The sequence below is a fragment of the Megalops cyprinoides genome, chromosome 3, assembly GCF_013368585.1.
Source record: "Megalops cyprinoides isolate fMegCyp1 chromosome 3, fMegCyp1.pri, whole genome shotgun sequence".
Lineage (NCBI taxonomy): Eukaryota > Metazoa > Chordata > Actinopteri > Elopiformes > Megalopidae > Megalops > Megalops cyprinoides.
In genome coordinates this window covers 53242969-53268950 of record NC_050585.1, presented here as the reverse complement: position 1 = coordinate 53268950, position 25982 = coordinate 53242969, and the positions used below count along the sequence as shown (strand labels likewise).

Sequence of the window (25982 nt, the reverse complement as noted above, 5' to 3'; positions counted from 1 at the left end):
CGCTCAGCCAATATCACACACACACGCTGGCCTGAGAGTCTGAGGATCCGCTCAGCCAATATCACACACACACGCTGGCCTGAGAGCCCGAGGATCCGCTCAGCCAATATCACACACACACGCTGGCCTGAGAGCCTGAGGACCCGCTCAGCCAATATCACACACCCACGCTGGCCTGAGAGCCCGAGGATCCGCTCAGCCAATATCACACACACACGCTGGCCTGAGAGCCCGAGGATCCGCTCAGCCAATATCACACACACACGCTGGCCTGAGAGCCTGAGGATCCGCTCAGCCAATATCACACACACACGCTGGCCTGAGAGCCGGAGGATCCGCTCAGCCAATATCACACACACACGCTGGCCTGAGAGCCTGAGGACCCGCTCAGCCAATATCACACACACACGTCCCCACGCCTGGACGGGACGGGTAACCCACTCACATGACTGAGGTGTTCAGGTGGGAACCGGAGGTGGGTGATGATTTTACCGAGAGGACCGTGCCGGTTAGGTAAGATGAATAACCGTAACGTGGCAGTCAGCCTTTCAGAGACAGAGCCTCCTGCACTCACCTGCAGGGCGATGAAGACCGTGCTGGCACTGATCGCGAAGGTGATGACGGCCATCAGAGGACACATGACCAGGTCGGAGTGAAGCGTCTCTCTCTGCCCGAAACAGAGCAAACGGAGATGCTCTTACTCTCCATGACAGACTGCTTACCCACAACCCCCCACCACCTTAACCCTTACTGTGCCCTGATGCCCACAGCTGTCCTGAGCTTTAATACTTTCCTGTAAATCTCACGCGGGTCAGTGTGTATAGCAGGGTACGTTCCCACAGGCACCGAGGGTAAGGCAGAACAGCACGGCTGCCCTCCAGGGGGGTGTAACTGCTACACCAACCTACTGCACCCCCAAAATGCCTCACCCCATGGCTCCCCTTTAACCCCCCAGCCGTACCACAGAGTTGCGCAGCTTCTCGGGTAGGGGGTCCTTGATCTCCAGGGGGGGCTCCTCTGGGCTGCGGCTGTCCAACTCCGGGAAGAACCGAGAGCGAATCAGAGACCTGCGGGGGCGGGGCCAGGAGAGGACAGGGGGGTCAGGGAACAGAATAAAAACAAACACACACAAACACACAGTTCGGATCTTCTGTTACTACTGATGATTGGAAAGCGAAGCCACAGAGACGGTATGTCCACTAAATCAGTCAGTCATGGGCCAAATCCCTGACTCTCCGACTCCAGCTTCTGACTAACCCCAGGAACAAAGTTCTGGCCAGGGTTGTTTTTACCGCAGTTGGGTGTAGTTACTGCTGCAGGAGAGGTTACTGACCAGAGGATGGTGGGGTCGCTGCTCTGGCGGCTCAGGTGGTAGGACAGGGCCAGGAGCAGCCCGCAGAACACAGAGAACAGAACCGGGACATGGAGGTCATCCCATGGAGCCTAAAAGCATGCACACCCAGAACAGAATGGGGTGGAAGAGGTGGAAGTAGCTGGTAAGACATAAGATCTAATAATAAGATTAGATAAGATTAGATACAATAGGAATCCCTCTGTGCCTCCCTCCCCTGTCACTCACATTGATGGCTCCCAGACAGAAGCCATAGAGCAGAGCCGCCACCAGCACGCTGCGCAGCAGGCTGTAGAGGGACGACACCGGGCTGGTCGTGGCTGCGGACACACAGGGAGGCACACACACACGCACACACACACGCACACACACACACACGCGTGCACACACACGCACACACACAGAGTGGTCAGCGTGGTCAGCGTGGGCCGTGCTACACAGAAACCAAAGCAGGGCATTCTGAGACCTGTGCCGCACTGTCAGGCCTCACCTGTTCCACCAAAGATGTGCATGTCCACCTGCTCCAGCAGACACATGATGAAGGTGTTGACCTGAGGTAGGAGCCCGAACAGGAATATGACTGGGAAGCACAGGGTGAACACTGCCAAGGGAGAGAGAGTGGGAGGGGGAGGGGAGAGAGAGGGAGAGAGAGAGAGAGAAAGAGAGAGAGAGGGAGAGAGGGAGGGGGAGGGAGAGAGAGAGAGGGAGAGGGAGAGGGGGGGGGGGAGAGGGGGAGAGAGAGAGAGAGAGAGAGAGAGGGGGGGGAGAGAGAGAGAGAGAGAGAGAGAGAGGGGGGGGGGAGAGGGGGAGGGGAGAGAGAGGGAGAGAGAGAGAGAGAGAGAGAGAGAGAGAGAGAGTGAGAGTGAGAGAGAGAGAGAGAAAGAGAGAGAGAGAGGGAGAGGGAGAGAGAGAGAGAGAGAGAGGGGGGGAGGAAGGGAGAGAGAGAGAGAGAGGGAGAGAGAGGGAGAGAGAGGGAGGGAGAGAGAGAGAGAGAGAGAGAGAGAGGGTGGGAGAGAGAGAGAGAGAGAGAGGGGGAGAGAGAGGGGGAGAGGAAGGGGGGAGAGAGAGAGAGAGAAGGGGGGGGAGAGAGGGAGGAAAAGAAGGAGAGAGCGTGAGGAAGGTACGGATTTGAAGAGAAAGGGGAGTGATGAGCAAATCAGAACGTCTTCAAATGCAAACAAATCTCAAATACATCCTGCTGGCATTCAGTCAGATACTTCCTCAGCAGATCCAGAAGGTATAACAAGTAATCCCCAAAAGGCACACAGCTTTCTCTCACACGGGCAGTGAACCCGCAATGTTCCGGTTGCAAGCCCAGGTCCACAGTGACTATGCCACACAGCTGTTCCACTCGCACAGACACAAACACACGTGAATCCCGGGCTGTGCGTGTGCGGTCGGCTCCGGGTCACGCCAGTGGTGCGTGGGCGGGGCAGTCTGCACTAACCAATGAGCACGTCCCTGGCGCAGAGCAGGAAGGGGGCGGAGAAGAAGGTGACGCCGTACAGCGTGAAGGGCTGCAGGGCGCCCGAGTTTCCCGCCAGGTCAAAGAGCCAGATGAGACCGCAGCACAGGCAGAAGTACACCGGCCGACTATACACGATGATCCAGTTATGACCCTGCGGAGAGACCACACGCACGCACACACACGTGCACGCACCCAGACGCCCACACGCGCACACACACACACACACACACACACACACACACACACACACACACACACACACACACACACACACACACAGACACAGACACACACACACAGACACACACACACAGACACACACAGACACACACAGACACGCAAACACAGACACACAGGTAAGGCAGGAGAACAAAACCACATGGATTTTTTTTCCAGGGAAAGGTCTCAAGTTCCTCCTGCCTGTGCCGTGGGACAGGACGACGGAGGCCACGCTCCTTCACTTACATGCATAGGGGAGGCGGCGTCTGGCTGCACGCTCTGCAAGACACACACAGAAGCAGCAGTCAAACAGTGCCAGGAGCCAGGACCCACAGCCCTGCAATTCTGACATGCTCACCCGCTGCATAACTGTAATTCACTATTTTTAACTGGTTGCCAGTCAGAAGTTCAGTGTAACAGCACAGTGAGTACAGGGAAGACGACTGGCGGAGCGGAACACTTCCTATTGGCTGAGATTTCTGGGGTGCGCGACTCGAGCGTACCTTGAGTAGGGAGTACTGGCAGCTGGCGATCACCAGGCAGAACTGGAAGACCCAGATGTCCCTGAAGAAGCCCTGGAGAAGCAGCAGGAACCCCAGAAACGCCACCATGCTGGCCAGCGCCACTGAGAACACGTTCTCCCCCACGCGCCGATTCCTGCGGGAGAGCCAGAGGGTGTTAACTGAGCGGAGTGGGGGGGGGGGGAAACAGAGCGGAGTGAGGGGGGGGAAACAGAGCGGAGTGCAGGGGGGGAAACAGAGCGGAGTGAGGGGGGGAAACAGAGCGGAGTGAGGGGGGGAGTGAGGGGGGGAAACAGAGCGGAGTGAGGGGGGGAAACAGAGCGGAGTGGCGGGGGAAACAGAGCGGAGTGGGGGAGGGGGAAACGGAGTGGAGGGGAAACAGAGTGGAGTGGGGGGGGGGGGAACGGAGTGGAGTGGGGGGGGGGGGGGCAGGAAACAGAGCAGAGTGCAGGGGGAACAGAGCGGAGTGAGGGGGGGGGGGAACAGAGTGGAGTGGGGGGGGGAAACAGAGCGGAGTGCAGGGGGGGAAACAGAGCAGAGTGCAGGGGAAACAGTGGCGTGCCAGCTTATACCAGCTGCACAGAAACAGCTCTTTTCTACAGACACACATTACAAGCACATAAGTAACTCATGATCGACAGCAGGCAGAACGGCATTCAAGGCTGTTTTCAGCCATTTGAATTAAACAATCAAAAGCAAAATATTTGTCCTTTTTGATCTGATGTATTTCTAGTGACGTTTCTCCTTTCCTAGGAAAAAAAGCATCATTGTGTACATCCATTCAATTCTTCAGACATGACTGCCACCTGGTGGTCAGCAGTAATAATACTAAAAACACAGCAGTGTTCAGTACTCAGCTTTGACAACCGCTAACACACATGACTCCTGAGTGCTAGTGTCATGATGAGCGTGTATTATTAGGCTCACCGGTCCAGCAGGGCCAGCAGGGCCAGCCGGTCGTATCGAACCCGGAGCCACTTCCCCGGAAGCACCCAGAAGCGGTAGTATTGCTTGGGCTTGGCCTTCTCCTCGATCATCAGCGTGTTCTCCTGGGACTCGTGCACGGACTCGTGGTCCAGGTCAAACTGGGGAGAAACAGGAAGTAATTCAGCTTCATCACACAAAGGCCACAGGCGCACATGAACAAATTACCCATGATGCAAACACGCGATTCACATCTGCAGCCTCACAGTAAACAGCCCTGTGCCCGAGCCGCTGCGCCACACCGCTGCTTTTCCCTGCGAGGGCGACGGCCTCACCTCGGGGATCTCCAGCGGGACCCTGCGGACCTGCATCCCCTGCAGCACCACGGGCCTGGGCTGCAGCATGGACAGCACCGGCGCCCCCTCCTGCACATCAGCGGAAGTGAAGCTGGAGGACTGCGACTGTCTCTCCCTCTCCCTGAGAGAAAAGCAGAGGAGAGAGGAGTTCAGGAGAGGAGCGCATGCAGACACAGAGACACACAGACACACGCACAGACAGACAGGCAGACAGACACCGTATGCTAGGTCTGTAGCACTGGGGAAGCACTGAGTACAGCCAGACTTACTGCACTGGGTCTTCATATCCTCCCCCTGCGGTTCCGAAAGTGTAAGACCTCTTCACTCCTGCGCAGGCAGAGGGCATGAAATCAAAAACGGGAAGAAAACCTTAACGTATTCCAAGACAGGCCCCCAGCCCAGCCAAGCGCTGCTGACCCTGCTACAGCCGACAGCAATCACTGATCATCTCATATCGCTTCCAGTCCTACTGCTGATACTGCTCCTACTCCTGCAGCCGATACCGCTACTCTACTCCTGCAGCCGATCTCGCTACTCTACTCCTGCAACCGATCTCGCTACTCTACTGCTGCAGCCGATACCGCTACTGTACTGCTGCAACCGATACCGCTACTCTACTCCTGCAGCCGATACTGCCCACATTCCTTCCCCCGCTCCTGCCCCCCCGCACGGCCCCCGCCCCTCACCGCTCTCATCGTAGAAGTAGTGCACGGCGCCCTCGGACGTGTCGTCGAAGGTGGAGGCCTCGTGCACCCCACCGCGGGGCAGCAGGAGGGAGGAGGCAAACTGCAGGGCAGAGGGCAGGGTGAGGGCCCGGGAGTGGGAGGAGGTGCGGGTGCGCTGGAGGTCCTGCAGGCTGGACACACAGCACCACCAATCAGAGCCACGCATGCAGATTCACACTACCCATAATGCAAAGCGGGAATTTAAGCAGGAGTTCAATCTCACAGCAAAAGCATCTTTTCTGCAACTCTAACTTAAAAACAAAGAAGCTTCACTGGAATTTCTCATGACTCAAACTTTCAAACTTTCAAAACCAGTCAGATAGTTGCAAAGACTCCTTGGCACTTTACGATTTATGCAGAACTGTTTTTCTTTTCATGCACAATATACCTTATTATACTGAGAGATTTGTGATGTTGTCTGAGCATAAAAAATACATTTGCTGAAAGTAATGGCCAGAATCATCACTGCGATTCCATAGACTTTGTTTCGCCTGTATGTGAGGCGGGGTTCTGGGGCGCAGGGTACCTGGGCGGAGACCCCATGGCGGAGGGGGGCGGGGTGGGGTTGCTCCCTGCATTGTGTCGTCGGCGGATGGCTTGCGTCCTCTTCACACTGCTCACAGAGTCCCGCTTACTGCCCTCCTCAGGAGCCATGGCTGCGCGCACGCACACACACGCACACACACACACACACACACACACACACACACACACACACACACACACACACACACAAGGGGAGAGCTGTGTTCTGAATGTGACTGTGGCTCTTTGCCAGAGCTGTGCTGCTGGCACGCTACAGAGAGAGCATCGTAACACCAATCCCAAACACCACCAAACCCTAACCCTGTAGCCGCTACAGAGAGAGCATCGTAACGCCAATCCCAAACACCACCAAACCCTAACCCTGTACCCGCTACAGAGAGAGCATCGTAACGCCAATCCCAAACACCACCAAACCCTAACCCTGTACCCGCTACAGAGAGAGCATCGTAACGCCAATCCCAAACACCACCAAACCCTAACCCTGTACCCGCTACAGAGAGAGCATCGTAACGCCAATCCCAAACACCACCAAACCCTAACCCTGTGCCCGCTACAGAGACAGCATCGTAACGCCAATCCCAAACACCACCAAACCCTAACCCTGTACCCGCTACAGAGAGAGCATCGTAACGCCAATCCCAAACACCACCAAACCCTAACCCTGTACCCGCTACAGAGAGAGCATCGTAACGCCAATCCCAAACACCACCAAACCCTAACCCTGTACCCGCTACAGAGAGAGCATCGTAACGCCAATCCCAAACACCACCAAACCCTAACCCTGTACCCGCTACAGAGACAGCATCGTAACGCCAATCCCAAACACCACCAAACCCTAACCCTGTACCCGCTACAGAGACAGCATCGTAACGCCAATCCCAAACACCACCAAACCCTAACCCTGTACCCGCTACAGAGAGAGCATCGTAACGCCAATCCCAAACACCACCAAACCCTAACCCTGTAGCCGCTACAGAGAGAGCATCGTAACGCCAATCCCAAACACCACCAAACCCTAACCCTGTACCCGCTACAGAGAGAGCATCGTAACGCCAATCCCAAACACCACCAAACCCTAACCCTGTAGCCGCTACAGAGAGAGCATCGTAACGCCAATCCCAAACACCACCAAACCCTAACCCTGTACCCGCTACAGAGAGAGCATCGTAACGCCAATCCCAAACACCACCAAACCCTAACCCTGTACCCGCTACAGAGAGAGCATCGTAACGCCAATCCCAAACACCACCAAACCCTAACCCTGTACCCGCTACAGAGACAGCATCGTAACGCCAATCCCAAACACCACCAAACCCTAACCCTGTACCCGCTACAGAGAGAGCATCGTAACGCCAATCCCAAACACCACCAAACCCTAACCCTGTAGCCGCTACAGAGAGAGCATCGTAACGCCAATCCCAAACACCACCGACCCCCGGCCCCTCACCTCCTCCGACGGCCCCCTCCTCCAGCAGCTCTCCCGCCCGCCAGCCCGTCTGGTTCCCGGCCCATGAGCCTCCCTGAGAGTCCAGGCGGCGGTGGGCGCCGGGGAAGCCCTCCAGATGGGCCGTCCGCGCCTCCAGGTCCGACTTGGAGACGGTGAGGGGGCGGGGGGCGGGTGCGGAGGCCTGGGGTAGGGGCAGGGGGGCGGATGCCAGGCCCCCCATGCCGGAGTGGCCCCCGCCCGCGCCGTCCATGCTCAGCACCCGCGCGTGCGTCTTGGCGCTGGCCGTGCTGGCCGACCGCTGCGCCCCCCGCGGGTGGGAGGGGCCCGCGGCCTCCGGCTCCGCCCCCTCAACGGGGCCGGGCAGCTGCGGGGCGGAGGGGGGCGGGGCCTGCGTCCCCGCGCCCGCGCCGGCCGAGTCGGGGGAGTAGCAGGAGGTGGAGGAGCTGGAGTCGTCGTCGTCGTCGGAGCTGTAGCGGCGCTGCGAGCCCAGGCTGGACGCGGCACTCAGGTCGCTGCCCTCGCTGCCCTCGTCCTCGTCGCTCGAGTCCTCGAACAGGCTCTCGCTGTAGGCCTTGGCGCCCAGCCGGCTGCGCACCGGGATGTAGTCACGGTGCTGCCGGCGGCGGTACGAGCTGCAGTCGAAGCTGCCGCCCCCCGCCCCGCCCCGCTTCCGCGGCGCTTTCCTGCGGCCGGGCCGGTGCCCCGCCCCCGCCCCGCTACCGGACACGCCCCCCGCCCCACCCCGCAGCAGCTTCAGGTCTTTGGGCCGCACCACCTGCTGCTGCTCGGACAGCAGGAAGGGCGGGGGGCTGGCAGGGGGGGCGGGGTCCGAGCAGCCCAGGCCCGCCGGCACCGAGCTGGCCTGCCGGGGCGGGGGCAGGGGCGGCAGCGGCACCCCCCGCTCCGCCTCACAGGCCTCGGAGCGCCCGCTGCTGGAGGGGGAGGAGTCCTGCAGGGGCGTGTCCGGGGGCAGCTCTGGAGGCACGCCCCCGTCCCCCTCCACCAGGGTGCGGTCCAGCTCCTGCCCCAGGGAGAGGTCCCGGGACGGGGAGCGCAGCAGTTCGCTGTCTGAGAGGTCGTCCGTGTCGCTGCCCCCCAGCGGGCCCGAGCACTCCGCCGGCCGCGGGGCGGGGCCCGGGGGGGCCGCGGGGGGGCCCTCGGGGGCGGCCGAGCGGGGCAGGCTGAGGGACGGGCTCTCCAGCTGGGTGGAGTCGGTCTTCTCGCTGCGGTAGCTGCTGACCGTGCTGAGGGTCTCGCGGTCGGTGGTGGCCCCGCCCCCGCTGAAGCAGCTGTCGGTGGAGCCGGCCGCCATGGCGACGGCGCCGCGGCCGGGGGGGTGCTCGGCTCCGGGTGCGAAGGCGTCGGGGTCCAGCCCCAGCCCCAGCAGGTTCTCGCTCAGCTCCTCGCTCAGGCTGCTCTTAATGAGCGGGCTCAGCGGGGCGTCCCCCAGACTCTCCGACTCCGCGCACGGCCCCAGGGGAGAGTACCCCCCCAGGCCCTCCTCCTCAGGGCTGCGCTGGGACAGCTCCCCGCCCTCCTCCTCCACCTGCTCCTTCTCCTCTCCCTCCCCCTGGCTGGACGGGGACGGGGGGATGGAGGGGCACTCTCCTGGCACGCCGCTCCCAAACCCCCCCACCCCCATCAGGCTGGGGAAGTCCCCCGCCAGCGCCGCCGCCAGGCACGACTGAACCACGCTGGCAGCCCCTGCAGAGACAGAGACAGAGACAGAGACAAGCACACACACACACACACACACGGACACGGACACACACACACACACAGACACACACACAGACACACACACAGACACACAGACAGACACACAGACACAGAGAAACACAGACACAGAGAAACACACACAGAATGTGACATGAATGCCCACCACGTCTTTTTGATACATACTGAGTTAGTGAGACTCTGCACCTTTTGGAAGCCTGATACATTACAGCCCCATCTCTATGCTACAGTACATTAGGAAACACCCTTACACAGAACAACTTACACAGGTTACAATTTTCACATGTTACCCATTTAAACGGCCAGATACTTACTGAGGCAACTGGAGATTAAGCGCCTTGCCCAAGGGTACAACAGTGGTGCTCCAGCAGGGAACCGAACTAGCAACCTTTATTTACAAGCCCTGTTCCATACCACCACACCACACAGCTGCACAGACAGAGCACAGACAGAGCACCCTCCCCAACAACACGCACACACACGCACACACACACACACACACACACACACACACACACACACACAGAATACAGCCTTCCCTGGGTGCCATTCAGCCTGAAAGCCTTACTGCTTTTCCATTAAACTCTGAGTTACAAATTTAAGCAGGTGCTCCATTTCTTTTTTTGCCTCAATATTTTTATGCCAATTTAAGTGACCGCAGAATTCAGGACGGTGTATAAATATCAGTAATGAGGGCGATGGCTGCTTTCCATGGGTCACTCAGAGCGGATGAGCGCTGTGTGGTTAGACTGAACACACCCCCCAGCGAGGCGGGGGGGCGGGACGGGACGGCACTCACTGATAGTGTCCTGAGAGCTGTGTCGGAGGATGTCTCTGTGTGCTGAAGTCACGATCATGTTGTTGCTGCCCTGCTCCCGCATCAGGTCCTTGATATCTGGGAGAAACACACGGAGGGCAGCGGTTATCACAGCCATGTTAAGGCGTAACCTGGACTCCCGCTGAGCATCACAACAGGAGCGCGTTACAGAACCACCTTACACAGCAACACCCGCAGCTACTCTCTCTCCGTAATATCTGATATCAGGGGGCTCTTTAATGCTAAATGACATTAATCTATTGCTGCAGTACTGAGGCACACACAGGCACACATACGCTCTGCACAGCAGCTGAGGCTGGCAAACCGGCCATGTTCACCCAGCCGGTGAGGAGAGACTCGCAGAACCCCCTCTCTGCCGGTACAGGTGAGTGACGAAGGCCTTACCTTTGGAGCCTCCTGTGTCATCAAGCTGAGGCAGGAATTCCTGAAACGGGAAGAAAGGCGATCAGACTTCACTTCCAGTGACCCTCACCTGGGGTCTGAGCATGAGGAGACCCGCTGCAGGGGCGCTGCTACACCAAATCCAAATCAAATCACTTTCAGTGACAATGAGTAACCACTGTTCGGCGAGCACAGGTCTACATTCAGTGTTTTGTCAGTTGACAGGGATAACATGATATTCATGATAACACCATATTCCTACATGTACAGGAACGGATTTCACTGCAGCTGAACCTTAACTGTATCACACATCTACAGTTCCAAACAACCTGCAGAGGATATATGTTCAGTGTGCGGTCGATGATCTCTGTCCACCAGCTCGACCCCCGATGGCCAGAACAGCAGCAGCAGGTTCTGGGTCGGTTCTGGGAACCACTGGCTGCACTGTGCTCTGAAGCGGCGGGCTTTACTCACCGACACCTGGTTCAGACCGAAGAGAGAATGCTGGGAGCTGCATCGCACCGGGGGGGTCGAGTTCACCTTTCGGAACACCGTCATCTCCACACCTCCGCCACTGTCCCTGCGGGAGGGGAACACCGTCATCTCCACACCTCCGCCACTGTCCCTGCGGGAGGGGAACACTGTCATCTCCACACCTCCGCCACTGTCCCTGCGGGAGGGGACCACGGTCTCACCCGGACCCTCTCAGAACCCGTCCCAACACCGCCAACATTCACATCCTACAGGCGCTGTTATCCACAGCCACTAACAAGTGAGGCAACATCCACATACAAACTGTGCGGTCCCTGGAACATGGCGGACGCTCAGTGCTGGAGCTGACACGGCTCCGCGGCTGCCCGGGTACCATCGGTGCAGTGGATTATGCAGGATTCATGCGTGTTTATTTACGCTGTGAATGCGTGTCATATGCAAGGTGGAGATGAGAATGGGCTGGCACAGTGTTCCGGGGTGCAGGAGCTGAGAGTGAAACCGCCGGCGTACCTGTGCTGGTTTCGGTTGTGGGGCCCGGAGCCCTCATCTGCCTCCTCCACCCTCAGCCCCTCGGCGGTCAGAGAGGCCTGCCTCTTCTCCACGATCTCCCCCAGGTCAAACATGGCGTGCAGGCGGAAGTTCACCACCTTGATGGCTGTGAAGAAGACAGCCACCACCAGGCAGTACACCCCGGCAACCACCATGCTGGAGGGGAGAGCCTGGGAGGGAGAGAGAGGGAGAGAGGGAGAGAGGGAGAGGGAATGGCAGAGAGAGAGGAGGAAGAGAGGAGGAGAGAGGAGGGAGAAGGAGGAAGAGAAAGAGGAAGGAGAGAGAGAGGGGGGACAGGGAGAGGGAGGAGAATGAGGAAGAGAGCGGAAGGAGAGGGAGTGAGAAAGAGGAAGGAGGAAGACAATGTAACACTGATACTTTACATTCATTCAGCCAGCAGAGAGTGGTGTACAGACTACCACATGTAAAGACAGGTAAAGCTGTCCAAAACACAAGAGGAAGAAAGCAGCACTGGGTAAGACAGCTAAAGACAATGCCGAGTCACACACGTTTCCAGCAAGACTTGTGTTCATCCTCCTCCGAAATAATGCAAACCCACAGCGGAACCAACATCCCGCCGGGTTACAGACGGGATGGGTTAGGATCAGGACTTACTACGCGAGTGAACCTCTACATTCCCAATAAATTAACCATTTTTCCCCAAAACGATAAACAAACAAACATAATATCCAAAACTGCAGCTGTCAATTTACTGAATATTCATTCTCCACAGACAAAATCCAGCTCTACAACCAGGCCACTGTCTGTACGTTACATCTGCTCCAGAGACGCTCCTGTCCAGCGAAACTCGCATAGCTTTCCGTGTCTGCATGTTATCCGTTTATGCACCTGGATATGTACTGGGGCAGACGGGGTTAAGGACCCTGTCCGAGCCACAGCTGCCACAGCTCCTCACCACTACGACTGCTGAATTCTGCTGCCCCTGCCAGTAACTCAGACAACACCGCTGAACCTGTCTGAAACACTAACTTACCTGCAACACGTGTGTGACCGCGGCGTGCGCGAGTCAGTGAGAGTTTGTGTGTGACTGGGTGTGTGTGTGTGTGTGTGTGTCTGCATGTGTGTGTATGATGCTGTGTAAGAGAGATTAGTAATTGGTCAGCCTCTCTTACCCACAGCACCTTACCAAGCTACCATGTGAAGATACATTAAACGTGCACCAGAGGAGCAATAAGAGCACAGACTCAGAGCCAGAACAGGCACCATCACTGTGACCGAGGATGGGCCACACACATGGGCTAACAAGTACCCTTCAGCACAACACACTCAGATCACAACAACACACACACAGTTTAATACAGAACTACAATGGCAAATTTACACTAAACCAGCGTTCTCATGAACCCAAACAAAGAATGTACCTCCGCGAATCAAACGTATCGTAATGTCTGTGGGGGGCAACGTTACATCACTGTAATTTCTGCACACACATATGCATACTGAGCGTGTATGGGAGGCAGTGTTCCACGCAGGCTGGTCATGACTGTACCCACAACCCAATGAATCTTCCCTCGTCATCTGCAGGAAATGGGGGTGCGAGGTCACCGCTGCAGGGGCTGGCTGCTGTGGGCTGGCAGGCAGCGTGTCACAGTGAAGGTGTGTGTGTGGGAAAGGGAGAGAAAAGAAGACCGCTCTCCTGTACAGCACATTCCACCGGTCACAGCTCACTTTACTCACAGCTTCCCCTTTTCCGCACATCCTTTATCCCACTGACAGGGATAAACCGCTGGCTTTCTGAAGAAGTATGGTTGGCAAGATACAAGTATAAAGGTACTGAAAAGCATAAAAGCAATTAAGGGTATCAGCTGGGGACAAAATGGAAATCAAGCATTATTAACAGGTCCCGTATCATTCTATTTAGACTTACATGTGCTGCCTTGGGCTGTTTGGTCAGGTTAACACAAGTTAACTCAGGGTAGGGCTTGAACAGTGTTACGCTTGCACTCACTGGTCTGGGAGTGCTGTCAGCCTGCTCTGACACCACTGCACTGTTTAACCTGAACGGAGGCACTTCTGTTCTCTTGTGCTGAAAGGCACACCGGACAAGGGCGTCTGCTAAGCTAATGTAATGGAATGTAATGGAATGCAAACATGCGACACACACAATAAATATGTCAGACAGGCCAGCTGGTGTCCTGCACAGGCACAGGCTACAGGCACAGGGTACCCACACAGGCACAGGCTACAGGCGCAGGGTACCCGCACAGGCACAGGGTACCCACACAGGCACAGGCTACAGGCGCAGGGTACCCGCACAGGCACAGGGTACTCACACAGGCACAGGGTACCCACACAGGCACAGGCTACAGGCGCAGGGTACCCACACAGGCACAGGCTACAGGCGCAGGGTACCCACACAGGCACAGGGTACAGGCGCAGGGTACCCACACAGGCACAGGGTACCCGCACAGGCTACAGGCACAGGGTACCCACACAGGCTACAGGCACAGGGTACCGGCACAGGCACAGGCACAGGCTACAGGCGCAGGGTACCCACACAGGCACAGGGTACCCACACAGGCTACAGGCACAGGGTACCCACACAGGCTACAGGCACAGGGTACCGGCACAGGCACAGGCACAGGCTACAGGCGCAGGGTACCCACACAGGCACAGGGTACCCACACAGGCTACAGGCACAGGGTACCCACACAGGCTACAGGCACAGGGTACAGGCACAGGGTACCTGTACAGGTTGGACACAGGGCTAAAAGGCAGGAGCAGGCCTCTATGCTGAGAAAGCCTCTGTGCGGGCGGCTAGCGTGACTCAGACGCCTTGCCCTGCATGTCAGGAATACTTCAACACACTGCTCTCCAACTTCAGAGCCTGAATTTCGGGTTCTGATCATGCGACGCATCGCCGTGTCCACAGGCAGCTCCAGACAGGAACACATGAATGTAAACATAAGCCATGTGCTGGCCTGAGTGCTGGGAATGTTTCAGCCCTGCGACAAACTTCCGCAAAACCACAACAGAAACCATCTTACTCTGCTCCGACTACAACGCTGGCCTTTGGAAAGCTGACTAAAAGTACTCAAAGTTGCACACAAACTTGCAGCTGTGAAGCACATATTTTTCTGTGTGCGAGTGAGTATTTTCTTAATCTAGCTATGTCCCCGATAGATCACTGTCGTGTCTAGTTGAGAATATTTTCTTGTCGGCCTGACTGGCTCTGAAGTTTTACCTTTATGAGTTTGCGGAACTCCCCCAGTGGTAATGTCTTTAATTCAACTACATACATTTTCCAGTATTTTATGCTTGAACTTTAAAGTGAGCATGAGAGTGAGTGTGATTGAGGTTGGGTGTGTATGTCCTCATTTGCAGTCTGGTATTCAAGAGTCAGTAATACTTACTTTACATCCCTAGCGTTCAGAACGGAGCACTAAAATAGTATGGTGGAAGCATACAAGCGGTGACCGTAAAACACAGCGGTTAAAAGCTTAACCATTTCAGACCCATTTCTCATACGATCCTACCTGCAAAGGCAAGAAAATGTGTGGATTTTATTCAAGCAAGCTTACCATATAGAGAAGGAAGGGGAAGGCCAGGAGGAAGATCCAGAGGTACAGATGAAAGCAGTTGGAGAAGGTGCTCTGGTGCGGGTCCACGTACCAGCCCCCGGTCAGGGAGGCCCACACGCCTTGCCGCAGGATTTGAAGAGCCTGAGAACCCATATTTTCCTGGGGGTGAATCAAACCAGAGATGTGGCACCCCTCTTTCCCAAGGCCCAAGTCTGGTTTCAAACTTTTCGCCTCGATCCCCGCTCCTTTTTCACCTCCGCGTTTGTAGCTCCATCGAGAACGATCGGTCGGCTTTTAAGTCTATACGAGGAAGGTATCCTCCGGGAGGTAATTCTCTACAGTTTGGAGTTTCTTTGCTTCAACCTTTGTAAAGACAACACTCGCATGTCCTCTTTTCAGAACCGGGACACTTTGCTGTGCAGCTCTTGAAAACACAGAACCCTCCGCTTTAGTATCTGGGCAATACAAAAAAATTTGGCACACTGTTGATCCAACGGAAAAAACATCCACTGGGAGGAAAAGATCGTTTCGTTTGGTTTCTTCACGCGTATCCAGCACTTCAATAAATTAAAAGTTATTATGGTAATATTCCTCGAACATACTGAACACGTCGTAACTACCTAGCTACTGTTAATTATAATGACCAAAAACCGACGGCTTTTCTATTCTGGTTATGTGATGAAGTAACAGGGCTTCAATACGATGGCTTTTAATAATATATTGCTCGACGTATGCTTGTAAATATAATCATCCTAACAGCCAGCCACAGCAGGTCATACTGTCGGATCCCAAAATAAAATAGAATGATATGCGTTTGGATTCTACAGAGAATGGTTTGGACTTTTTCAACTTAGCTAACATTAGCTAGCTAACTGGCTCAGGTTGTATTTTTATTTTCATCATTTTTTACTTAGCTATTAACGAGGCATACTTTTTTACAACGTGGGTATCTGAGCAGTCTGCAGCTTTCTGGCCCTGAGAAAACACACAAAGCGAAATTAAAACTGCAAATCATGCCCATGTTTGTCAAACAGGATATGTCAAATATACCGATAGCTTAGCTACCGAATAGCTTTATTAGCCGGATGCTAATGGCTAACTTGCTAGCTCATCAGCTAAACTCTCATTTTAACGGGGGGCCCTTGATATCCATTCAGTTTAATAGCACTGTAGACACTTACAGCCATTGATTTAAATAACCAGCCACCAAATTATTTTTCAAATTTAATTTAGCCTAGCCTAGTTACCGAGATAGGATTAATTCCAGCCTGTAATATTTAGCTAACCTGCTAGGTAGCTAGCTAGCTAACTGTTTGAGAAACACCTGAATGTATTTGCTAGCTAGCTACCTAGCCGACTTGGACACAGATTCTTCCGCCAGAAGTCCCTGTAAACATGTGTTGGATATCTTCTTTTGCTACCTAACGTTAGGCATTTGGCAATGGTCGGAACTAGCTAGCTAGCTAATTTAGCTCTACAAACACACAGCTTTGCTCCTTTAAAAAGCACGTAGCTAGCTAGCTAGCTACCTAACCGCCTAGCTACCTGACGTTATAACATTGTGTTCTGAACTGTGTTTGAGAGGCGACAATGTACGATCTGTCATCTGTTATCTTAGCTAGCAATCACAAGCATATCCAGCCGGCTAGCCTATTTGTGACGGCAAGCCAAACCCGCCAGCAAACCGGGTATCCACCCTCGATCTTCGGTCACAAACAAGAGCACAAACTGACACCCCGGTTTCCAATTTGGGGGAATCTAACTTTGCTAGCCAGCTGACTAACTAGGCCACCAACGGCTGAAATGCAGCTAACGTTAGTTTGGCCAGCCGAGTATGTTGATTCAGTTTGTTTATGGATTATGTTTTCCCTTTTGAAGCGCTGATCATAGCTACCTCCTTCTCCCTTCCGTGTTTCAGCACAAGACTCCTCTTTTCACTGTTTTCCTCTTCTCATCCACGAGTAGTAGCTTATCATTGTGTTTTCTCTTGTTCTTTCCCGTTAAAAACACACTGTCTGAGGTTTGAAATTTTAGGTCTTCATGTAGACAGAACTTTACGAAATATATACAGATTCGCCATTGCCCTTTACATATTTATACACGGCTAAAACACGTAAGGTTTGTTTTAATTCCTGAAAAAAATCCAGTTCTCTCACCCTTACAAACTCCGCCCGTCGATTCGCCCATTCACACAGGTAGCACACGCCCACCAAAAGGAAGGGAACGCAATTACGCACTTGGATTGGTTATAATATATGTCTTTCAAGTATATGAGGTATTTTATTGGTGTTAATATATGTCGGTCAAGTATTGACACACGTGATTGGTTGTATGAGGGCAACCTGTACCTCTGACCTTAAATCCAGTCTGACGAAACCACGTGATGCGATTGGTCTCTTTGTCGGTCGGTCTCAACGTGTTTTATCAGACATATGATGCAAGTATAACGTGCATTTTTTTAATGATTGGACGCATCAACCCCCCCCAGTATGGCAGTTTGTGAAAACATGGCCGAAAGGCTACAGCTTGTGCTGTCGTCCTGATTAAAAACCGATGAATGTATCCTGAAAGTAGCATGGAACAGTTGTAGTGCTCATAAAATGCAAACTACAGTGGCCGACAGTAGGGCCCTGCTTAGTCTTATTAACAGAAATGCGCGTCACGTATAGCAAATAATTACAAATATCATTATCACACATAAACATGGATAGTTTCATAATAATATCTCAATTCATTATAACATTTTTCTAAGTTTAAATAGGAAATGGAACCAATGACACTGTGAAATGATCAACATCATTCCATTAATAGGTTGTGAAATCCTTGTCAAAAGAACTCGTGTGCCTGTGCTGATTCATGTTACACCCTCTTACATTCTAAATGTCATTCCCTTTAGACTAGCACTCCTCAGTTTCCTGGTATCATTCCCTCAGAGAACAAGCACTATATGCTCAGGTTTGCTTGTGGTTATGGATATCTATACACAGTACAGAGAGATTCCTCACAACTGTGATCAATTTGTACACTTTGTTGGATTGGTTCCGGTAAAACAAAAAAACACATTTGACCTTGAATTCACAACCTCAAACTCTGGGAAAATGGAGAAATGGACAATGAGTTTATTCCAACTGATATTGTATTTATATTTCTGTGATGCCACTGACAACAGGTGACGAGAGTTAGACTTTGTGAACCCTGAAGTGGGTGATGCTACCATGGAATATCAGCTTCAATTTCAATTAGCTTTAATGGCATGCTAAACTTCCATTAAGATTGCTAAAGCATATCCATATCAAACACAGGGGGGAATGGAAGCACAATGGCACAATAATACAGTAACCCACAATGAAACATGGCCCTGATTTAAGCCAATCAAAGTGTTGTGCTTTGATTGGTTTACATTTACATTTATTCATTTGGCAGACACTTTTATCCAAAGTGACTTACATAGGTTACAGTTCTTTACAATGTTATCTATTTATACAGCTGGATGTTTACTAAGGCAACTGTGGGTTAAGTACCTTGCCCAAGGGTACAGCAGCAGTGTCCCAGCAGGGATCGAACCAGCAACCTTTCAGTTACGAGTCCTGCTCCTTAATCACTATGCTACACTGCCGCCCCATTGGTTCACACTGATTGACAGCTCATGATAGCTCTACACATTATGGTGCATGCAAAGTCTTCCGTCACTATTGGAAGATCACATCTGAGGGTGTGTGGGACCCAGTGTTAAATGATACTGGGCATAGGTGTTGAATTACAAGACTGATCACAGTACCCCACCAGATAAACTTTCACAAGTTCCATCCAGTGCGCCATTCAGAAAATGATGCGTGTGTATGTGAACTAATATTCAGTGAACCCTTACATAAACCAAAACAGCTCAAATCACAGACTTATCTGTTATGTTACTATGGTGCTGTGATCTTCAGTGTCTATATGAGACTGTATATCTTATCTGAGGTATAACTAAGGTCTAACTTCACTTCAGTGACAAATGCTATTTGCAAATCCATAGTATCTTCACACTCACACAGAACTGGAAGGAACCTCTTTTTAAAATGTTTGTTGAGTCATGTTTGGGACCTCCATACCAGTTAAGTTCTGTCTGGGTGGACATAATAAGGGCAGATTTACACAAAGTTAGTTTGACTGATAGATTTGAATTGAGAGGAGAGAGGAGGAGTTTGGTTCATTTGGAGCGATGTGAGAAACCTTGACATAATTGCACTGAGATACAAAATTAAATGAAACAATTAAACCAAGAGACAGGGAGAGTACGGACCTGGACTATCTGCAGCTAAACTTGATATGATTGTAATGTTGGTCCATGACAAATGTTTGTGACGGAAAAGTAAATGCATTCAGATTCATCTGGGAACGCTGAAAAGGGCACTGAACTGTGGTCTCCTGAAATGAGTTTTTCTGCTTTTGTTTCCCTTTGTGTGGCTGTGATGAATCGTTATCTGAAAGGACAGTGTTCATCTCAGACACGCAAAACACATTTTTACTATCTTATGTTTCGACACCATCTGACAGACTGGAAAAGCAAGAGCACAGTGAGTAGGATGTCTATTTTATCTGTCATTCTTGTGTGTTTTCCATAGAACATCCACTGCAGGTTCAACCAACTGAAACTGAAAAATTGTGCTGTGAAAACAATACATTTACATTTATCCATTTGGCAGACCTTTCATCCAAAGCGACTTACAAGTGAGGCAGAGTACAACACAAGCAAAAAACCATAAGGAGTCAACATTAGAAGCTCTGCATAACAAAAACAGAATAGGATTTTGGTCAATGTTTGGCAGGCAGTGGGTCACAACAATCAAATCTGAATTCATATTTCATGAGAAGTAGTCACAAGGTAACTCAATGTAAAAGTAAGCAACAAAGAAGCAATGCCAGCCTGAATCATATCTCAGCTGCTGGCAAATCTCCACAGCGCACCATGAAAATATACGAAACCAATCCGCCTCAGGACTGGTCCAGATTAGCCCACTGGGTGCCCAGGGATTGAATGTATGATGCTGCGACTCTAATCTCACTCTTCACACCAGCCAACCCAGTCTTCTCCTGCTTGAGAGACGGGAGATTGATGCTAAGTGTGTTTTAGGGTTGTGCACAGTGATACGAGGACATTCATCAATAGGGAGTGAAATTTCTGTACTCCATGAGTCAGGATGGAAAAAGATTGGATCTGTCTGTTTTTTTTTTAAACATACACTCCAACACAATAGGTGGCAGTATGCACCTTAAACTCAGTTTCCAACCCCACAATTAAACTCACTGGAGAAAAAGAAGAAGAACGCTACTCTTGTCCACTGCATCTTGATGTGCTTGCAGATTTTTAAGCCTTGTGGCACTCTCTCAGTCACCAACCCATGAAAACAATTTCATCCTTCCTGTCTAGCTGATGACTCAGTGCTGGGGGGTGGGGGTGAAGGGGGGGGGGGGCAGAGGAATGAGAGGCATTGTTGTGAGAAAGCCAACAAACAGCAAAGCACAGGGAACACACCGTTTCCCCACCAGAGCTGGATCACTAGAGCCCCTAATGACCCTTAATCCACATGCAGTAATTCGCTACGCTGGACGCGGCCCAAGGCTTTCATTTTTCTGCATTGTTTTACAAAACGCCGTGAAGCCAGGATGTCATTGATCATCTGCCTTCATCTTCACAGCCGAGAGGGACAACACAGCAGATCAGTAATGGATGTTTAATCTTAGATGTCTGTTTTTGTCCTCTTTTTGAGACTTCATTTTCCAGGGTGATTTGATAACTGTGTGCCGTTGCTCTCTCTGTCTGAAATATTAAAGCATGATACTTATCACATATAATATCATACATAATGCTTCATGCTTCCCTCCTGCCCCTGTTTTAACAAAATCATTACTTTCTCAAATCTTAAAATAGTCTGGAAGTTGCTGGAAGAACCTCTGCGAAGTGAGTGTAATGTAATGAATGTAATGTAGTCTTACTGTGGGCAGACTACACTGGTATCAAGTCCCTGCTTTGGCAATAATATCAACCTTTCCCCTTTTTGGTAGCAATGCTGTACCTGAATGATAATACCTAATTATAATCTTTTACTTGCAAGTCTTAACAGCTTGCTGGGAACTTCTTAAATTTCAGATCCTGAACTGTTTGAATAGTCTAAGATAAATGCCTTGAGCAAATGAATAAATATTAACTGGGTTTTAACCTGTTAAATAGGACTTTCTGTCTTTATTTAAGAACCAGGCTTAAGGATTGGGAGAACACGTTTGTGGGGCTCATTATTAAAAATTCCCCAGCAAACACACACAGAGCTTAACACCTTAATAACCTTAATAACCCTCGACTTAATGACACCTCCAAGGATGCTGAAAGTTAATGAGCATACCGGCATATGAATTGCCATTTTGTGTACATTCTGCATGCAGATGCAACATCCACATTTATCAAAATGGATATTTGTTGAGATTTCATGTCATGCTGAGCTACACTGGCGATGCGGAGATACAGAGAAAGAGGGAGGGAGGTAGGGAGAGTCGTGTCGCCAGTGTCATCTGATTCTTTTCCTGTTGGAAAAAAAGTTAAGAAACCCCACCCTCTTCTCTGATTGTAAGCGGATACGTGGAGTGGTCCGAGATGTTGGAAGGGGAAAGAAGCGACGGCACTGGAACGCGGCGCTGTTAACGCGCTCTCGGTGCATTTCGCTCAGACAGACGGAAAGCGCATCCCCGGCAGTGGAACCCTTTCCTCTGTGACAAAATAAAAGGGACTATTTTTTGTGCGCGCCCTTAAAAAGAACTTGACCGAGCAACTGTTTGCGGTTCTTCCTGTTTAAATCTCCCGTTGCAACAGAATTTGCCTTATGATCGGTAATGCAGACCTGCAGCAACGAAGGCAACATATGACAAATGCACAACATCGTGTGTGTTTATTTTCCGTAAACAGAAAAATGTAGCCAGGACATTCATTTCGTGCAGGTGCCGCTGTGTAGTTTGTGGTGGTAGAAAAAAGCCGTTTCGCAGGCACAGACTGTGTGGGCTGCGAACTACAGTTACGCAGAACAGAATGCTGTTTTCCTGCTATTCTTCTCCACTTCTCTCAGCTTCCTGCTATGGTGACTAGTAGCTCCCGCACTGGCGAGGAACACAGATGCGAATCTTAAACTCAGAATGGTTCACTGAAACCAAGTAATCAATTGCACAATAATTTTCGACCATCGCCTCTTCGTTACAACGGGAGTACCGTTTTGACTACTGAAACGCGCCGTGCTACTGAATTTAAACGTGGAAAACTTTTTACATTTTTATTTAAATTTTATTACAGAAAGCCGCTTCGTTTCGATTTTATCCCATTGAAACCTCGACCCTTGAGCAGAGGCATACTTTTCTGTGGAACAGACAGGATTGACTACCCGTTTACGCGTTGGCACACCTGGCACGTTTATTTAAACATATACTGGATTCATTGAGCAGTACATGTTAAAGGCGTTAAAGTTCACGCATAAATGTTAATTTTGACGATTTTTTTTAAATTTTATGTGCGATCGACTTTCCTACACATATTATCATAAGTTCCTCATGAGCCCACTAAACAGAACGGAAAGGTCGAGAGGTGTTTCAACGTGCGCTGTTTTCGGTTCCGTACAGAATCAAATCCGAAAAAGGTGCGACAAGTTACATGGAGCCGCTGAAGAGCATTTTTATCCGCGGCCCACTGTCTAGCTGGAAAACTCTGGAACAGGCACCGACGGGCAATTTCACCAACCCGGTGTGGACCGCTCTCTTCGACTATGAGGCTACGGGGAAGGACGAGCTCACGCTCCGCAAAGGCGACCTGGTGGAGGTGCTGTCGCTGGACTCGGAGATCTCCGGAGACGAGGGCTGGTGGGCGGGCAAGGTGAACAACAAAGTGGGCATCTTCCCTTCCAACTACGTCTCCTTCAAGCCCAGCGGCTATGGAAGTCTCCAGGGCCCGGCTGTGGTCGGGGACCTGAGCCCGGCCGACGTCGGGGGATTCGAACCCGAAGAAGTGGATTTTCGGGAGTTGAGCTTGGAGGAGGTGATCGGGGTCGGCGGGTTCGGGAAGGTGTACCGCGGCACCTGGAGAGAGGAACTGGTGGCCGTGAAGGCGGCCCGCCAGGACCCGGACGAGGACATCAGTGTGACGGCCCAGAACGTGCGGCAGGAGGCGCGGCTGTTCGCCATGCTCACCCACCCGAACATCATCGCGCTGAAGGGGGTTTGCTTACAGGAACCGAATTTGTGTCTGATCATGGAGTACGCTTCCGGGGGTGCCCTGAACCGGGCGCTGGCCGGGCGCCGCATCCCCCCGCACGTCCTCGTTAACTGGGCAGTGCAGATTGCGCGGGGCATGTTGTACCTCCACAGCGAAGCGATAGTGCCCGTCATCCACCGGGACCTCAAATCCAACAACAGTAAGTCGGATTCAAGTAGCCCCGCTAAATCGCTACGGAAAAAATGTTCAGATAGTTTTCATCAGCCAAATAAATGATGACTAATGTATACATAAAAGTACTTATTTCAGGTAAACAGCCACCCTAATGCACCACAGAATAAGACGCACATTACCCCTATTTTGTTAAGGCACATCTTACATATTTCTAAAGACAAGATCTTGTAACAGACAACGTTTCCTAATTGGCTCTAAAGTAATGCGTCTCGCATTATCAATGGATGGAACTGAACGGAATTGAATGCTCACAACACAATGAGCAGCTGTCCGTTATTCAGCTAGCGGCCATGTAATCAGAGTTATCCTGTGAGCCATGATTTGGGCTGCGGTCTGACCTTTTAGATGAGTCTTATAAAAAGACCAGCTCGGTCTGTACATCGAACGTCGAAACCAGCGTTCGTTTCAGGCGTCGTCAGCACCCTGATTAATCTGGGGACAGTATTTGCAGACGGGGCCTTCCATTGCGAGTGCTGTCATTGTCTGAAAGAAAAAAACAATGTAGTTAATTGCGCAACATTTTAAGTAAATTAAAGTGACCGTGGAACTGGTGCGTTACAGAAGATATAAACAAAGTCATTGTCTGAAGTTGTTGCCCGTGCTTGGGAACAGAGCTCACGGTGTTTTGATTGGACAGAGGCCTGTGGATTTTATGAAAATGGCCTCAGAGTTGTTTTTATCATGTAGAGACCAGAAAACGAGGATGAGGTCGTAAGGTACCATCCCCCTGCTGTTGCTGAGCCACTGACGTGGTGTGATGATAGTGTGGTGTAGTGGTCAGGGATGTGGACGTGACCTTACACAAGGTTGCAAGTTCAATTCCTGTGTGATGGAGCTTCAACCTGGGAAAAGGTATTTAAAATGGATTACATTAGAGGACATCCATCTGCGGAAATGATGTGAAATATAAGCAGTGTTGTTCCTTTGGATGTCTGCTAAGCAAATAAAAATAATGTAGTACGTTACTGTAATACTGATTATAGCAGGAGTCATAAAGCTTTGCACTCAGCCTAGACTGTGCGGCAGTGTGACATGGTTGTGTAGGAACCAGACTTGATACCAGAATTTTTGCAGTCTGGACTGAGTTTCAGGAGGGACACTATTGAAGACGGTCCCTAAAATGAATTATTTCATTAAATATCAATTGTTATGAATTAAAGTGAGATTCATGCTGGTATGTTCTATCCATACCAGCATGGCACAGCTCAAACATCTCCATGGAGTCTGTGGTTTTGTCCATGAGCACTGAATGGGGTCCATGTCTGTTAGGATAGAGGTCGGTATGTGATTAGATCAGAATCACAGAAAACTGGGCGATGGTTGAGAAAGACATGATGGCTACCTGTTGCAGTGTGGAACAGCAGAATGTGAGTTTTTAACGGAGCAAAAGTCAGTAATTCACACTCTCCACCTGAGAGGGCTCTCTCACCTGCCAGAGCTCAGGAAATGAAAGTAATCTCTCCAAGGTGCATCTGTTAAGCTTATTGTGGGGAAAATGCTGTCATATATATTTATTTATTTAGTTTTCACAGATCACCAGTATATGCTAATCTTAGGGTTGGTCTGTTGTAACCCCAGAGTGGTCAGATGTGATGACTTGTAGCTCCTCAATGATTTCCAAAGACTAATCTGCACTGCTTTGAAGTGAAGGGAAGAATTCAAAGTGGATTTTAAGTTTGCTTGGAGCTGGGGAGGCCTACACATTCTCAGGTCAAAATGCCATTTTGGGTAGCAGTGTGGCATAGTGGTAAGGAGCAGGGCTTGAAACCAAAAAGTTGCTGGTTCACTTCCCTGCTGGGACACTGCTGTTGTACCCTTGGGCAAGGTACCCACAATTGCCTCAGTATATACCCAGCTGTATAAATGGATAAAATTGTAACCTATGTAAGTTGCTCTGGATAAAAGCATCTGCTAAATGACAGTAATGTAACTGTAATCTCCCTTATTTTTAACACATAAATTGACAGTGACCTCCCCTTCCCCGGTTCACAGACAAAACTGACCAATCGTTCTCCTTCCACCTCCAAGTGCATTGTGGGGCAGTTCTCAGAAGCATGTGCTGTAGCAGGGGAAGGTGTGAGAGAACATGCCGGCTCTCTCGGGGACGGAGTGGGCTGCTGTGTGTTTGTTCAGACCTTTCTTTGGGAGGAGCGGTAGAAGAAGGCACAACCTCTCTGTCTGTGCAGTTCGATGTTATCACGCGAGTCCCGCAGCCTTCCCTCTGAAAAACAGCTTTGTCCCAGGCCTGCCAGTACTCGTCGACCCGCTCTGTTATTCTGGTGAGCAATACCCTGTTTTTGTTTTGTTTTTTTTTCCTTTCTGATGTGTCTTCAGAGGCGCTTTCAGGTGAGCTCCTCGAAAGAGCCCAGCCCTCTTCTGCTCCGGAACCTTCCGGCTCAGGCACCTTGCTGTTTGGCTGGTG

At 51.4% G+C, this 25982-nt stretch overlaps 2 protein-coding genes across 3 annotated transcripts in view; one reads left to right on the top strand and one right to left on the bottom strand.

The window, feature by feature from the left end:
• The window catches only part of LOC118774303 (pecanex-like protein 1), a 29879-nt gene extending 12676 nt beyond the window's left edge, over positions 1–17203 (bottom strand). The window contains exons 1-19 of one of the 2 annotated variants that reach the window (XM_036523556.1): positions 15097–17203; positions 11516–11724; positions 10988–11138; positions 10517–10556; positions 10094–10189; positions 7558–9261; positions 6091–6220; positions 5526–5695; positions 5109–5166; positions 4819–4960; positions 4487–4644; positions 3542–3695; positions 3285–3317; positions 2799–2970; positions 1842–1952; positions 1580–1671; positions 1334–1443; positions 962–1067; positions 575–667 (exon numbers count right to left, since the gene is read on the bottom strand). In XM_036523556.1, coding sequence (XP_036379449.1) covers positions 575–667; positions 962–1067; positions 1334–1443; positions 1580–1671; positions 1842–1952; positions 2799–2970; positions 3285–3317; positions 3542–3695; positions 4487–4644; positions 4819–4960; positions 5109–5166; positions 5526–5695; positions 6091–6220; positions 7558–9261; positions 10094–10189; positions 10517–10556; positions 10988–11138; positions 11516–11724; positions 15097–15249 — 3882 coding nt within the window. In that variant the 5' untranslated portion in view covers positions 15250–17203. The remainder of the gene's footprint in view (positions 1–574; positions 668–961; positions 1068–1333; positions 1444–1579; positions 1672–1841; positions 1953–2798; positions 2971–3284; positions 3318–3541; positions 3696–4486; positions 4645–4818; positions 4961–5108; positions 5167–5525; positions 5696–6090; positions 6221–7557; positions 9262–10093; positions 10190–10516; positions 10557–10987; positions 11139–11515; positions 11725–15096) is intronic. The other variant, XM_036523557.1, reaches the window with a different exon arrangement.
• Positions 17204–21728: 4525 nt separating this feature from the next.
• Positions 21729–25982, top strand: part of LOC118774580 (mitogen-activated protein kinase kinase kinase 11-like) — a 23554-nt gene continuing 19300 nt past the window's right edge. Inside the window, exon 1 of the mRNA XM_036523933.1 lies at positions 21729–23525. Coding sequence (XP_036379826.1) covers positions 22769–23525 — 757 coding nt within the window. The 5' untranslated portion in view covers positions 21729–22768. The remainder of the gene's footprint in view (positions 23526–25982) is intronic.